The 17,596-nt window shown below is 34.9% G+C and overlaps 1 protein-coding gene across 2 annotated transcripts in view; it reads left to right on the top strand.

Annotated features, from left to right (window-relative positions):
- The window catches only part of LOC128229427 (telomere-associated protein RIF1-like), a 238,016-nt gene that overhangs the window by 149,111 nt on the left and 71,309 nt on the right, over positions 1-17,596 (top strand). Inside the window, exons 25-27 of one of the 2 annotated variants that reach the window (XM_052941344.1) lie at positions 129-3,806; positions 16,604-16,738; positions 17,032-17,279. In XM_052941344.1, coding sequence (XP_052797304.1) covers positions 129-3,806; positions 16,604-16,738; positions 17,032-17,279 — 4,061 coding nt within the window. The remainder of the gene's footprint in view (positions 1-128; positions 3,807-16,603; positions 16,739-17,031; positions 17,280-17,596) is intronic. The other variant, XM_052941345.1, reaches the window with a different exon arrangement.

Here is a 17,596-nt window from a genome sequence, read left to right as displayed (position 1 = left end):
GAATTCAGTTCAGAAGTTTAGATAAAATATAAAACTTGGCCCTTACACTGATACATTACTGTGTGTTTGTGAAAATAAAGTCAGGTTGAAGTATATGTAAATATTTAATTAGATTTTTCCTTTTTCAGGAAACCAACAAATTGAATTCCATGTCCCCATCCTCGGCAACTTCTAAAAAGGGAAAAAGAAAAACAGCCAAGGACTCTAAAGGGAAATCACAGGATAAAACGACTGATGGCGCTTTGGCGACAAAGAAAAAATATGAAGATTCTAATTTGTCATCCTCTGGATTGAGACGGTCTGTTAGATTTAGAGAAAGTAAACAAGATGATTCTCAGGAATCAAACACTGTCAATGAAGTTGGACCTAAGGAAAAATCAGAGAAGCGAATGAAACTATCTGAAAACAAGTTAGATAAAGAGGGCAAGCAGGAAGAACCAACTAAAACTTTTGGGGAAGCAAAACAGGATTCGTATGTTGTAATTGAAGAGAGCGAACAAATGGATGTGGATGATTTAGATAATGAAAATGTTAATAATGATAAGAGAAAAGATGAACAGAACAATGTGAACGTTTTGAACGTTTTGAACCCTGAAAGTAAAGGAGATGAAGTGAAAATCAGTCAAGTTGATTTGACAAAGGACTCCCAGGAGATGGAAACTCAACCTCCTGCTGATATGACTGTTGAAGCTACAGCAAATGAAGTGAGATCTTTTGTAGACAAATCTGATTCCAAGTGTGAGATTTCTGATGAGAAATGTGAAAGTTCAGGAGATAAGGGTGAGAGTTCAGGAGAGAGAAGCTGGTCCAGTTGTTCAGTGCCTCAGAATGTTCTAGGAGTGGCTTTGTATACACAAATCTCTTCCAGTAAAACAAGTGAATCCAAGTCTGATGAATCCGTTCCTTCTAGTGATGCAAAAACAATTGATAGTGAAGATAAGAATTTTGAAAATTCTAGTTGTGAAACTGAAACTCAGGAGAAAGAAAAAACATCCTCAGATCCACTTTTAAGTTGGTGCCAGAAACTAACAGAGTTGAGCCAATCCCCAAAGATTATATCGCCTATGAAAAGATTTGCAATGCAAGAAATTACAAGTTCTCCAATGAGTAGGGCAAAATCTCCATTGAAATCACCAAGAAGAAACAAAAAGAAAACAAATGATGAAAATGAAACAAAGGGAGCTTTAGACAAATGGGTTATTAGATCTCCTGTCAAAGGTCTGGGATTGTTTGAAAAACCAGGGAAAATAATTACTGTTGGACATGTTTCACAAACTTTGGTTGAAGAAACTCAATCACCGACAAAGTTTTCTAAAGTCAAGGAGAAAAATTCAGATGGGCTTTCACCATCTGTTATGGAAACGCCACCGAAAAGTGTACTTGAAACCATTCCTGTAAACCTTGGTAACAGCAGTCGAAAATTGTTCGGTTCTCAATATTGTAACGCAGACTTTGACATTGTTGGAGATTCTAACATTGTACCAGCGTCACCAAACTCAAAATCCTTCACATTGAAAACAGGCACACCTGTTATAAAGATCAGAAAATTAACAGACGATGATATAAGACTATATAGTCCAAGCAGGAATGATACAGAAAATGATAAAGGCACACCCCAGAAGAAGAGGGCTAAAAAGGAACCTGATTCTGTTAAAAAGCTAGATTTTTTCCAGGTTGACAAGAAACAGAATCAAGCTGACTTTTTATCATTTAAAGAACTTGACAATAACGTCTTTCCAGATGATGAATCAGACTTCGAAGATGAAATGTTGAAGCTTACAACTGGTCAGTTACAAGAAAAGGAGAGTGTTAATGGTGAATCAGAAGACCCATTTGCCAGCTCACAAGAATTATTTAGCCAAGATTCGAATGTTGATGACACAAACATTGTAAAAATGACTGATTTTGACACAATTGGATCTGTAGGAAATGAAGTTGAAGAAGAGAAAAACTGTGAAGAAGTTTTGGACACTCAAGCAACTTCCCAGGACGATTTAGCTAAAACTAATTCCTCACAGACTGAAACACCTAGAAGAAAAGGAAGATCTAGAAAACAAGTGACTCCAAAGAAAATGACACCAGAGGATTCAAAACAAAGCAAAAAGAAAAAAGGTGCTGTTGAAGATGTTGGATGTGCCAATAAAGTTAGCGCTAGAATTAAGAAAATGAAGGAAAGGGTTGACAAATCAAGTGAGGATAAGCAAGACAAGAACAAGGAAACGAATGAAACAGTGGTATATGATAAAGAAAGAGAGAATTTTAAAGAGGATGATATAACTTCGCCAAACAGGAATGAAAAAACAAGTAAGAGCAGGAGCGACAAGTTTAAAACAAAAGCTAAAACTGGAATGGGAATGGAAAGAGATAATAATCCAATGAAAGTAGTGGATGGTGAAACAGAAGCTATTGAAAGTTTGAGAGGCCAAGAGCTTTCCAGCTCAAGTTATGATAAAGATATGGAGAGTGATATCAAGTCAGATGAAACTATGGAGGTTCAAAGAGGGCAAACAACTCTAAAAATGAAGGAGAAGAAAAATACAAGAGATAATAAGAAGTTGAATGCTGAAGATGTCACTAAAGAAGAGAGTAACAAAGCTTTGTCTTTGAGAAAGTCTGATGGTGATCAATATAAAACGAGTAACACACAGAATGAATGTTGCAGAGATGAAGAGAATATCCCAGAGGAAAATTCCAATGGGATAGGTATAGATGATAAAGTATCAAAAGAGTTAAGGACAACTGAAGAATTTATGGAAGTCGATACACCTGAGAAAACAGTTCTAGAACATACAGGTGAGCAAACACCAGAAACCAAGAGTGGATTGGAAAGAAGTGCAACCAAGCACAAGAAAGAGGTAGCCCAAAAAGTAGCAAATAAGCGTCTGAAAGACGTTGTTGTCATTGATAGTGATTCAAACCTTGACACTGGAGATGAGCTTCCTGAGCTGGAACAAGTTGTTCTGTTTGTTGGTAAGGGCTTACCTAGCAGCAGAAAACTTTATAATGCAAGCAATGAGAAAGTAGCTGACAGTCCAGAGATGCAAGTGGAAAAAAACAATGATTCAACTTCTCATAACATTGCATGCTCTGATTTAGATGATTCAGAAGACGACATTCCCATTCAACAATTAAAAGAGAATGTAATGGAAGCATATTCAAATAATAAAGATAGAAAAAGTAATACCCCTCTAATAACAGGAAAACTCAGATCAAGCAGTTTGAAGAAAGCAAAATTTAAGTCTGGAGACAAAAAATCCAAAACTTCACCAATAGCAAAAAAAGCAATAAATTTAGCGCTCAAGAGAACAAAAAATAACAATAAAAAGAAATTAAATGTAGAAATTGCTGTATCAGCCGATGTAACTGATAAGAAAGCTGATGAAATCATTGTTCAAACAGATGGTGTTGATGGTAATTCTACAAAAACACATTCATTTAGTAGCATGAGCAAAGATGACTTAGAGCTTGGCCTTACAGACCTTGAAAAGATGATAGAAACCCCTGAAAAAGATAAAACCTGTACAAAAGGTGTGGCAGATCCATTTCAGGTAGCTTTATACTCCGACAGTAAGCTTTTAATTCGAGGCAGAAGGTTCCAAAAGCGAGGTATGGCGAGAAGAAGTATTCTTAAGATTGGGTCAATGGGTTCTACTGATGAGTGCCTCTCACCGGTGAGGACTACAGCGTTCCATCCCATCACCGTGAGAACAATACATTCCCCAACTGCATCACCCAGCGCCAGCATTTTAAAGAGGAAGCGACTGATTGATGACCCTGGATCAGATACAAACTCTCCACCTACCAAGGTATTTCAATCTTATTGTAAAACTTGACTATTTATTTTTTGCCCTCTTGTTTAAGTCGCTGTAAACCTGAACAAACTATAAGAAAGATGAATTCTTTGATTTTAATGCCCCCATAGGATGGCATATAGTAATCACACTGTCCTTCCGTCCATGAGTCTGTCTGTTTGAATCTTGTCTCAGAAATACTTTAGATAATATGGATGGGATTCCAATTAAAATTCACAGATGTTTATTGCATCATGGTATGGTGTGCCATGCATAAGATTCATGCTCTAAGCTCAATGTGACCTTTATAAAACCATTTCATATAAGACAGAGATTTCATAGCAATATTTTATGTCTCGTCCATGACTTTTTAACTTCTAATGGGATTTCAATCAAGCTTCCTGAAATTATTTAGCAGCATTTAAATGTGTTTCATGCTTAAAATCTTGTTCTTAATTCTCAATGGTCAAGGTTACAGCGAAGGTCTAGGGGAATTAATGTAGACTGCTCGACATTTAACCATTCATGTGTCCAGGCAGCATCTTTGGGTATTCAACACAACTGTGATAGCTTTAGTCATTAAAGACTATACACCAGATTGGCACCCAAATTATTTTTTTCTGTAACGAATCTCTGGACAATTATTTTATAAAATGTTTTGCTCTTTGATATCATAATTGTAAAAAAAATACCAAAATGTTAAAAAACAAATCGAGTCGGGAGACCAGGTTTGAACCGGTGTTGCCAAAATTGCAGTCCAGTGTTGTATCCACTGTGCTACCAAGGTTTACACTAAACAATTGGAATATTTAAGTTATATACCGTAAATGACTAGGTATAAGACGATAGGGGGTATTAGACGCAGGCAAAAAAATCCGAGAAAAAACTTATAATCTATGTTTTGGGTTAAAGGACGTATAGATAAAATGTAAAAAATCATCTGGTCGCTGTGTTTGTTGACAGTGAAGAAAATAAAATCTCGTAAAAATGGCGATGGTTATCTTTAAAACCATACAATGATAATACAATTGTACGCTGTACACACTTTCCCCATGATGGCAAGCAGTAAGATAGGCACTGAAAAGTACTGTGTGTGACAATTTGTTGTTGGATGGCACTAAAAAGTACCTTTTATGACAATTTGTAAATGATAACCTGTCGAGAATGAAAAGTTACGTTATGCAAAAACCTTATATTGTACGGGTTTGTTCTCAAAGTGTCAACACCTTCAGAAAAGAATAAAGAAGGTGGGAAATTGCGAAAAAACAAGACCATTATTGCAACAGTTTGTAGTATTGGTATGTTAAACAGGTTAAAGGCAGTGCGAGTTTTTCACACCTCGCACCTTATCGTACAACTGACAAAAATATTTTGACAGTGCACAACTTTGCTTCTTTATATGCATGTTTAATAATTGTTATATTCAAAATAATATTGAATAATTTTAATCGTACAATATTTTTTTTTACATTACAAACGTCTTACTATATCCTGATCTTCCAACTGCCGTTTTTAACCCGTATATACTCAATCGATATGATGCGAGTAATCTCCCTTACTACATAAATCTAAACAAACGCTCTGCCTTAATCGACCTCAGAATAAAAGTTCAAAAGCTTGTTTTGGGTTATTGCGCACAGCGAAATTTGAGGGAAAAAAGTGCGTCTAATACCCAGTCATTTACGGTACCTAACTTGGTAATATCAAGCCAATCATGCATAAGAATGAGTTGTACTAGGTATATATACCTAGTAATCTTTTTTAAATGGAATAATAAGAAAAAAACTGCGAAAAATAAATTAATTGTAAACTATGTGGTACTTCAGTTAGTTAGTTTCAATGCATTGTACACATCGATACCATGTTTATGTCATTTTTAGACAATTTTCTTTTTTTTCGCTATTTCATCATATGGTGCATAGCCCCTTTAATTGAAATTCAATCAATCTTCACAGAATTGTGTGTGCACCATGGTAAAGTGTGTAGCACATAAGATTCGTGCAGACATAATTTGTTTGTACCTATTAATAGGAATTTAATCAAACTTCCAAGAATTGTAGAGTGCTATGGTACATTTTTTTTCAATCCTCTCCAATGTTTCGTTTTTTGCATTTCCAGTTTTTTGTCTGTGCGTATCATCTGATTATGTAAGAATTGTAGCAGGAACTATCAAAAATGTTGTTAGCTCACCAGAGCAGGAAGTGCTCAAGGTGAGCTTTTGTGATCGGTCTTTGTCCGTCGTCATTCTGTCCGTCCGTCAGACAATTGCTTAAAAAACATCTCCTCTGAAACTACTTGGCCAAATTCAATGAAACTTTACAGGAAGCTTCCTTTGGTGACCCTCTGCAAAAATACAACAAAGGGTCATGATTGATCAACAACAACAACAACAAAATGGCCAACTTCCTGTTTTGCTTTAAAAAAACAACATCTCCTCTAAAACTACCGGTCCAAATTCAATGAAACTTTACAGGAAGCTTCCTTGAGTAACCTTGTACAAAAATACAACAAGGGGTCGCGATTGATCAACAGCAACAACAACACCCTGGTGTTTAAATCTTGATATAGTTATGTAAAGTTTACTCTAGAAGCAAGGGAGACCATAGAGCAAATCTTGCTCTATGGTCTCCCTTTCTGTTGAACAGTGCATTGTCTATTTTTAGTTTTACTATTTTTAGTAACAAGGGATTATATGTTATATTTTTTAGTTCTTCAAATTAGTCACTTTTAAGGTAATAATTGTTTAGGCCTTTTTTTTTTTAATTATCTTTTTTACGAACGGCCAGAGTTGTGAAGTGTCAGAGGAGGAGGAAATAAAAATAAAAATAAAATTACATTTCAGGAATTTTATTTTTTGGTCAGGAAAAAAAACAACAGAAAAGCAAAAGCTATGATGTATTCTCTATGATTTTCCATTTTAATGTCAAGCCAAGTGTGTGCACATTTGTTTTTGTTTTATCTGACAAGTTCACTTCATATTTTCATTAATCACTCTTTATACTTGCATGTTATAATAGACAAGTGACATAAAAAATTCAACTATTTTCGGTAAATTTATTTGCCATTTAGAGTTTAAGGAATCAGCTATCACTTCACTGTGTTGTCTTGGCTGCAAATTGTCCGATACCAATTCACCAACCATGTCATTGTTACAGTTAGCAAAAGAGCTCTTTTGTTTCCTTCTATAAAGCGAATATTTATCCTCCAAGAACAAGCAAAACCAGGAACTTGCAAATCAACTGATTATAGCTGTCTGATAAAACAAAAGCTGTCTATCCAACGGTGATTAAAATAATTCTAGTTGTCCATCACACATTCTGTCCAACAAGCAGTCCAAACAACACTGGTGGTCCAACTAACACTTCCGGTCCAACCATTTATAATTGTTCAACCAACACGTATGGTCCATCCAATATAGCAGTCCAGTAAGCAATAGATTCCCAACCAACAATAGTGTTTCAACAGGCACTAGCTTACATCATGTTGCTACCAATCTAGCAGCCCAACCAATTGTAGTGATGTACTTCATTGAAAGTAATGATCTCAGTAGATAACATCAGCATATTTGAATCATATCTGTAAAGAAAGGAATGGAACATTTAAAGTATATTTTTTTATAAAAAAATATAAGTTACTCTCAGACTTATTTATGGATGGGTTTTAAGACAATCTCTGGACCCCAATTTAATTCCAGGCCTGGGTGTATGTGACTAGTCAGGTGGCAATCATAATACTTAAACATAATTAACCAGTAACAAATCATTTAGAAGCTGGGAACACTACACAGGTGACAGCATGACATTACTATTTCTAAGTAAAATTTTTATTACATAGTAATAAAACACACAGAGCAGTATAAATATCATAATTTATATTCATGATGATTTATATAAGTTCATTCATAAGACTATTACATACATTTTAGTTATACTGTGCATGGTAATGTACATACAGATTCCTCATTATAGATTATGACTGTCAGATAGTAAAACAGACTAATGTATAATTTGTGTTAATTTTCAAAACAAATGTTTTAGAATAGATGAGAATTATTTGTTGTTATTAATACTCAAATAAGAAAAGTTACCGCAGTCTTTTCTGAACCATCTACCCCACCCACCAGAACTAACTGTCCAGGTAAACAGTAAAGCGATTTATAGCTCATGACATTCAAATTATATCACAATAATGTAATATAAACTCATTAACCCTTTTCCTCATGTCAAATCAGCCATATTAGGCCTGCCACTGCATGGCTTATCAGTACATTGATAACCAGTAGCCAATAGATAATAAGCCCCTATAAGTACCCCTACTGCATAGGAGATTATTGGAGAATATTGAAAAATTGCCCCCTATGCATTTCTAACTTATTTTTCTAGTATTTCTTTTGGTTTAATCAATTATAGTTCAATATAAAGTTTGTAGGTAAATGAATTTCCAATCCAGTGGTATAATTATGCCCCCACAAAGTGGCGGCATATAGGGTTGTTGCCCTTGTCCGTACGTACGTCTGTCTGTCTGTACGTACGTACGTCCCGAAGATTGTTTCCGATCTAATTCTTGAAAACCGTTTGTCCAATCCTCACCAAACTTTAAACACATGTTTGTGACCATAATATCTTGATCAAGTTCCTTAGCCATGGAAATCGCTTTTGTCATTTAGGAGTTACGGCCCTTTATTTGCAAAAAAAGACTTGAAAAATACGTCCCGAAGATTGTTTCCGATCTAATTCTTGAAAACTGTTTGTCCAATCCTCACCAAACTTTAAACACATGTTTGTGACCATAATATCTTGATCAAGTTCGATAGTCATGGAAATCGCTTTAGTCATTTAGGAGTTACGGCCCTTTTTTGCCAAAAATACTTCAAAAATATATGTTTCCAATCTAATTCTTGAAAAGTATGTGTCCAATCCTCACCAAACTTTACATACATGATTGTGACCATAATATCTTGATCAAGTTCGATAGCCATGGAAATCGCTTTAATCATTTAGGAGTTAGGGCCCTTTATTTCCCAACAATACTTAAAAAATATCATCTCGATGTAAATGAGATGTGGATCCAACAAGTTTTTTCCTGCCTGAATGGCGCCATATAACCTATACAGTCTTGCGATGCCGTAAAACCCAACTCAACTCAACTTATCCTATATGTGCAGATTATCCTGAATAATCATTATGGCTTATTTTCTGTGACAAAAAATCGAAGTGGGGGCATCCGTGTCCTATGGACACATTTCTAGTTTTTATTTTGTTGTCTAAATTATTTGGTTGAATATTTATAGAGAAACACAACTCTTGTGAAAAATTGAAGATGTTTCGATTGATTTCATATTATACTATATTTCCATTGACACCTATGCATAACAACTTTAATATTTTGTAGTATTTCTTTTGATCAAAATAATGTTAGAAATTCAAATAATGAATATAGTATTTGTAATGTATTAAATTTCGAATCTAGTGATCATAGTTTAATCTAAAAAGGTTTTTGACAATAAACAAATATTCAAATCACAGAAATCATGCATTGTTAAAAAATAAACACAATTTAATTGGGCAAACAACAAATGTTATTTCAGATTGATTGTTCTCATAAATAAAATTGGCATGTCCGTTGTTTTGAAATGAATTGAATAAAATAATTGTAAATATCAAAATAAAAGGCTGGGTCTGCTACAGTTTTAAAAACTTTGGGAACGTACTAGATATTGCCCTCAACAAGCCGCACAACTCGATTTTTTAATAGTCAGAATCGCTATTTAAATTAAATTTTGTGATTCCGTAATAATATTATAATTAAAATCTGTCAACACAAGGCAATAAATCAAGGTCTGAAATGCATGGACAATTACGACAACATTCTTGTGTACTTATCGAGATTGAGAGAACACGTGTTTTAACAGCTGTCAAACTGGGTCAAATCACATATAATTTTATTATTATCCGTGTATTCACAACAAAATACTAACTTTGATTAACAGACGTAAGGGGACATTTTTATTACCGGATTAACATTCCATTTTGGGAAACGGAAGTGACAAATGACATGTGTTTATTCAAGCCAGACTCTTGTTTACTACATCGTAAATCAGCCATTTTGACACATTTCTAAACCATGACAGGTGACGTCATTAGCGCGTGATCAATAGGATATATTTATATGATATAAATTATTGGATTTTCCATTAAAAAGACGAGACAAGCACGCGTCAAGCATGCGCTGTGAACTTTTAAGGCGTGTTTGACCTCTGTCTCTTTTAGTCGCGATTTTCCGAAAATCTTAAATAGTAACATCATCTTTTTTCATTATTTATATAATTATCGATGTTTATATTACACAAAAATGCATTTGTTGCGAAAAAATAAGCAGCAGATAGGTTAATAAATGACCGTAAATAAGCATGGCACATTTTGGAACAATCATGCGGGAATCGATAGAGGGACATTTTGGAACAATCATGCGGTAATCGATAAAGGGACAATTTGGAACAATCATGCGGGAATAGATAAAGGGGCAATTTGACACAATCATGCGGGAAAGGGTTAAAATGACAAATATAATAAAAATAAATAAATAATAACAAACCTGGAACGATAATTAGTCCATATTTATCGCTGTTATTATACTTCGTTATAACCTGGAAATAATCGAGAAAAGCCGTTATCACAGTTTATGATACCGGATTATGTTGATACCGTGTTATTTAAAGTATGCATTGGTTGTCAAAAAACAATTGGCTTAAACTTTTTCAGAGATGTTTACACCAATATTTTTACAGCTATTGCGATGTCCTCTGCTTTTAATGATTTGCCGCGATAAAGTTTCATCGGCGGAAATAAAAAAAATCCGAAATCACAATATATTTTTTAAAGTGAGTTTTTTTGAGCGGCGGTGTTTGTAAAACATAGAATCAAATAAAAAGGACTTAGGACCAGTTTTATCGTGTGTTTTTTTTTCAACAAAAACCGAAACCAGTTTTTGAAACTATCGAAACCCCTACTGGTGGCGGTTTCATCGGGTTCATCGGTTCATTCCATCTGAAAACTAGTTTACTTTGAAAACATAATGGCGCTAATTGATCAACCACGTTTGTTGAAACTCAATGTTTTTTTATAACAATGCCTTACAATGGCAGTCTTCGCACTAATTTTTTTCAAGCACTAGCCCAGTCGGGCTAGCAGCCTGGAAAAAGCACTAGCCCGAATCAAGTTTCACTAGCCCGGACCAAAATAACTTTTTAACAGAGATATTTTAATGTATGTGTAAGGTAATAAAGCTATAACACTAGTAAACTGTTTTCTCATTTTAATCTCTACTGTATTCCATCAACAATGAAAACACAAGGTAGGTCTTCTGACATCTCGCATTCGGTTTCTCCGTCACTATTGTCTCCATCATACATCATCTTCTCTGGCACCAGCGATGTCCTAGTTGACTAAATGTAATGCATGAAATTGCATAAAATTTATTTGTCAAAATAACTGTTCAACCGAAAATAGTATTTAATAATTATTGTAAAATTCAGTACAAACAGTTATATTGTAACTGAGATCTTGTGTCTGTCACCTCGTCTGCCTGGTCCATCTCATCTGCCTTGTCGAGATCAGAGTCTGTAAGGGTGATGACCTCCTTGGGTCTGGCAGGCTGCTTTATACCCTCTCCAACTCGTCTCTTCTGGCCAGATGGTGTAGAGGTCTGAAATTGTTAACATCTACATTGTATTAAACATGTAGATTATTCAATTATTGTTTGTCATGCTTTTGAATTCATATAGTTTCATATACTTTTTAATAACTATATCAATTCTTGCTTTATTTAACCTACCATCCATTCAGTATGTTGTACCTTTGACGAAGGCATTGTCATTGGTTGGGGAGAACTGTTTACAAATGCTACAAGTCATAATACCCTCACTGTAACAAAGCCATGGCCTGTTCACAGTCCAAAATGACTGGAACTTTCGTTTTCTTGCCTGTTCATAAACCTTAGTTACCTCCTTTTTAGCATCAGGCCTGTCACCAGGAGCCTTTCTTTTCGGGGTAGCTCCTTCGAAATAACGTGAAGCGACATCGTTCGGTGTGAAGAAATGACAGCTACACGATTAGACTGTATCCCGTTCTCAATTTTTCAAGCGTCCCTCAAGTACACGAAATGGTACATTTTCAATAAGCGTTTATCAATCTGATGCGAATAGCGGTAAACCAGTCATAGTGCAAGCGTCTATTAAGCGCATTTCAATAAGCGTCTAGGTAGCCTGTTGTAACAGATACGGATACCGATAGGTAAAACATTTCGGATAATTATTTTTCGGGAAAAATCACTCGACAGGGTGGGCTAGTGACTTGATTTTTTCAGTCGACCGAGCGGAAAACAGCTCGACTCGGTCGATGGTCGAGTGGGTTACGTCGAAGACTGAATGGGCAAATGAGCTAAATGAAAAAGGTACTATTAATAATGTGTGTGTTAATATATCAGTTTGCCATGCTGTTGAAACTGTTCACAAAAACATGTTTTTGTTACTTCAAGCAAAATCATCAAAACTGGTTTCGAATCTGCTGAAACCATTGATACCAAACTCATACTGGTTTGGTATCGACAAAAACACCCAATGTTGTGGTTGGATGACCTTGACTGTGACTGCCTACTTTGTGGGGGATTGTGAATATGGCAACGGTCAATATAAACCATGAGACATTAAATTTTAGAGCAATCTAATATGTGTTTCTTTGTTTATTTCATGTTAAATTATACATTAGACACAATGCGCACAAAAAGTAACAGTAGCTCAAATAATAGCACAGAGGTAATAAACAACAGTTTTATTCTGTCATTCTGATGACGCTTTTCTCCAATTCGCCTTCGTCGTCGTCTGATGGTGTATTGTAAACAACAATGATATAGTCTTAAAGTATGCATTCTCAAAATGTCGACACCCTCAGCTAAGTTTTAAAACACGTGGTAAAGTGCATACAAACAACCATACCATCGCAATAGTTTGTTCTATTGATGTTTTTCTAATGACAGACAGCGGGTGTTTTTCACACCTTCGCACATTTTGAAAAGATTTGATAGTGACAATAATGCTACTTTGCGGTATGCACATTCCTTTATTATTATTTTAAAACAGTAACACACAGTAAATACAACAAAATATTTTGTAAAATATCGAAACGTTAGAATCATGAACAACGTTTAATTGATATTTACCGTATATTCTGATTTTCTGTTGCCATTATAACTCAATCCAAGCTCTTGACTCACATGGAGTTTTTGTGAGTAGCGTCCCTTTTATAAAACAGTAAAAACTCCTGTTTTTTTTCATTTTGTTTCTCAATAAATCATTTTAAAGTAAACATTCAACATATTTATGCATGTGTTACCTTGCGTGATTTTACCTAAGTCAGTTATTCTCTTCTGTGAACACTTACCATTACCGCATTCGTCTCCGTTCTGACATTTTTGGCCTAAAATGGACTTGAGAAAAACTGATAAAATCCTAATAGCATAGAAAGGACGCAGGCAATTTTTAGCTCTACTGGCCAAAGGCTTAAAGAGCTTATGCGATGGTAATGTGTACGTAGTGTGTGCGTTCGTGCGTCTGTGGGTCTGTAAACAATTGCTTGTGAACACAATACAGTCTTCAGTTTTGATTGTATCTCGATGAAACTTGTACAGTATTTAGATATCCATTAGAGCTCAGTTCCTTTCGAAAATCTGGGGTTAAAAGGTGCGTCCTATGTATAGTATAATACGGTACAAAACATAGAACATTGATAAAGTAACTCCGAAATTCGTTCTGACAAAATGGCGGTTTCAGCTCATTTTGACATGATTGTAGACATGATAGGTAAACGCTACATAAGGCCACTACTTTTATATAAATTGGTTTACAAAACCGGCGGGTCTAATTTTCCGAAAAGTACAAAAAAAAAAAAAAATGAATTTCACTTTTTTTTTTCAAAATTATTTTCCCGACCGTATTGATTTTGGTGCGAAACGAAAGAAAAACGAACAGATAAGAGTACGAATGCAGTAGATCTCGACTGGTTTGTTGTTCCGTAGCCGTATTCGCCGATTTATATGGATAGCATGTGAGCCAGTCAACTGTTATGGCAGCGCCGTTGGCAATGGCGGAATTGACGATAGCAGTCATTCCTTTTATGAAATAATTAAGTTAATTATGCAGGAGTTGTTAAAATAACAAAAGCAAAATACATTGGCAAATTTAACAGCCGACACAAACAATAACTGTCACGTGATTGTTGTTTTTCCCCGCAAATTTAGGTCATGAAAATATTGTTGTTTATAGATGAAAAATAAGTGGCAGCGGCTGCCATCGAATAAGTAGACACAAATATCTGTAAATTATGTGTGAGAAAAAATATTTTATAACATTTTATGGTTAAATATCAAATAACAGTGCACTTAGTGTGAGTGGTGAAATCGAAAGTAAAATTTCTAAGTTGACACCGGTGACCTAGTTTCACAAGTTTGGTCGGTTGTGTTTATGGATTTTAAATCACAAACTGGTTTGGAAATACTTGTCATTGAGTCAATGTAAAGCTTGTGTTTATTCTAGATTACATGTTAATTCATGTTTGGGTTAATAGTAGAGTAAAAACAAGGAAAGAGTTGAACACATGTGTCAATGACATTTACTAATGCCAGGAGTTGTGTGCAAAACATTAAGATAAAACAACACGGAAAACTATTTTGAATAAGTCCATTTTAATTTGTAATGAACTTGATATTTCACTATAAATGAGATTTGTTGTTGTAACCAAGGAATACTCTTTAAAATGAAAAATAAACACTCATGAAGTATAGATGCCCTGTGAACGCATGATACACAAATTGGTGGAGTTGGGAGAAGATGAAAATATCCGATACATAATTATGGATTTCACTGTTACTATCATTGGTACATAAAGTTAAGTCACATGCTAGATTTATTATTTTGCTATGTGATTTTTATGTACTGATGTGGTAATTTGCTGCAAGATTTGAATTTGAAATGGATTTGCTGAACATCGCATGGTAAATATCCCGGTCCGAAAATATCCGGACTTAGCATGGATTGGGTTACACACAACTAGGACCCCGCATGGTAAAGGTTATTAAAACTCAAATCTAGGTCTAGTTTGGTTTTTAGTTTTTCAGGAATTGTTTGCACAATATTAAAGCACAATGTCTACATACAATATTACTTCCTTATTTACAAAATTGGAAATTATTTCACTTTATTGACATTTTCCAATATTGAAATAACTGAAACAATGCTTAGAAAATGTAATGTGTTGTCGTAATACAGTGCAATTCTTGTGTATTTTAAAGCGTAAAATTTGCCTTCCCTTTTTTGCAATTTAATATTGGTCAGTTTTTAAGTGTTCTGCATTCACTTTTGCTTTAGCATACCCTTAAAGCTAAACAAATGTCCTGCCGAGTAATATTCAATGTTTCTTTGATAAAAAGTGTAGTTTATACATGTAAGCATGTTTTATAGTCAATTTCATTGATATTTTATATGCACAGTATGTAACATTTAAACTGTGTGTTTAATTAGAACTTTGAAACTTTGAGTGTATAAAACATGCATTAATAGCAGTTTAAAAATTTAAAATGTCAAGTAAATGATATAAATTTTCAATGTTTTTATGTTGTTTTCTGATTTTCACCCTTGAAGAGAATGTTTTGTGACTTTTTTCCTCTTTTTTTCTTTTTTTTTTTTCGACCACCCGGTGGACATTTTTTCCAAAAATTCCTGTAAACCAAAAAATAAAAAAGGAGTGGCCTAAAGCATCAAAATATTTTTGTGGGTTACAAAGTAATTTTCATCATGAATATTTTACACTTTTTTAAACTTTCAAAATATTTACTGAAAAAGAGAAGTATTTGATTGTGTTAGCGTGGCCCACCTTTCCTATGTTTTTCACATCGCCAATGATCGTCTGCTTCAAATCAATAATGTTTAAAATGGCGAGCCTCGTTTGTACAATACAATTAACAATTTTTTTTTAAAGGTTTAATAGATCTTGACAACATTTTTCACCATCCCTTCGCATTTTCTATTGCATTTTATGAACTTTCATTCTTGAATGAAAGAGTTCTCAATGTATATGAAATTCTGATTGGCTGACATTTAATAGCTTCGCCTCTTGGCGATGTTTCACTAATTGGCTGTTACTCTACCTAATTATTGGATTAGAATATGAATGATTATGAATACACAGGTCATCTGCTCATTACACAAATGCACAATAACCTGTCATATGACACAGACAAGGCACATGGGAAAATGAAAGGGCAGTATAGCATATTTAAAGCAGTCAATGGGGCAGCATGGTGACACCTAGGGGGAACACTATCATCAAGTATTACATAATTTGTCTCAATTATGACAGCGGATTAAGGGCTGCCGATCTTTCCTGATGATTTCATTAGTAAAAAGGGCACTAACGGGATAGATGGCGCTAATGGAACATTATTGAAAAAGGCACTTCCCAAAAAGGGGGCAGGGCAGTAAGAAAAGGGGCATTGGCGGACCGCCCTAAAAAAACCGGCTAGCTGGAGCACTGCATAATGCCATTTTTTATTTTAGGATATTTTCTGAGTTAAACTCATATAATTTTAATGAAATGTCATATTACTACCTTTAAAACACTATCAAATGACGGAAGGTCCATATTTTAGTGTCCAAGCTATGTGAGGATCACCTGTGGTAACACTACTGTTTGCAATGCCTATCTTTAATTTACTTGTACTCTTATTAGCCATTTAATGATGTGTACATTACCACATTACAGCAAAGGCGTGTGTCTTTTGCAACGCCTGTGGATGATGGTGGGACCCCTTTGAGTCAGAAAGTTGCCCCTTCTTCCCCCTTAGCCAGACCCCTGATATCGCAGCCTGTGCCTGTATTAATGTTAATGCAGGAAAAGGTAAGGCTATTTTCAAGTATTTCACCATGCAGCAAAACGAAAAAAGGTTATAGAATCACAATGCAGCGCTAAAAGTTCACTTTAAGAGTACTTTATCCTACTTGCTCAGGCAGGCAATAGGATTCTAAATGTATTTATTGTAACATCAGACTGACATAATACAATTTTTGTGACTGGTTTATAAGTAGAAAGATGGTAAGTTTGGTTATATGTGATATACAAATATTACTTGTAAACTACAGGGCAATTTTTTAACAAAATGTTAATTGTACAATGGCTGTCACATATTACAGCCATCCCATAAAAACACCCCCACACCCTCAACCCGGGCAGAATCGCCTGCAATAACCAGTCAAGCTCCACCCCCCTCATCCTGGCCCACAGACACCCAGACCCAGTCCAGTATCGGAAGCCCGAGTCTGAGGATGTATGAGGCTACACAGCAGTCACAGCTTATGGCTACAGAGCCCATCTGTCAAGATATGGTGGAGTGTTACCTGCCAGTAGCCAAAGTGCTGCCGGACCTGAACTCATCTGCATGGTAGGTTGTAGCCTCAGTTTTTAGGGAATTACTTTTTAAACTTTAGCTTATCTGTGTGGCATTTGTAGCCTTATTCATAGCATGAATAAGAGAACTGTATTGTTTACGATACACCAACAGAAAGAACACTTAAAAATTGAACTAAGTGACCTAAGGCTGACAGAATGACATTTTATTTATGCATTTTGCTTTGAATATTTACTGTGCTATGAACTATGTGCTTGATTGAATGTTTTTCATTTTAAACTGTTTTGTATTATTATGTGAAACAAAAAAACATATTTTGCTTTTCATTTAATATTGCATGCTTTGACATA

The sequence above is a fragment of the Mya arenaria genome, chromosome 1, assembly GCF_026914265.1.
Source record: "Mya arenaria isolate MELC-2E11 chromosome 1, ASM2691426v1".
NCBI lineage: Eukaryota > Metazoa > Mollusca > Bivalvia > Myida > Myidae > Mya > Mya arenaria.
Note: the sequence above shows the minus strand (reverse complement) of the source record. Positions and strands in the feature narration are given on the sequence as shown.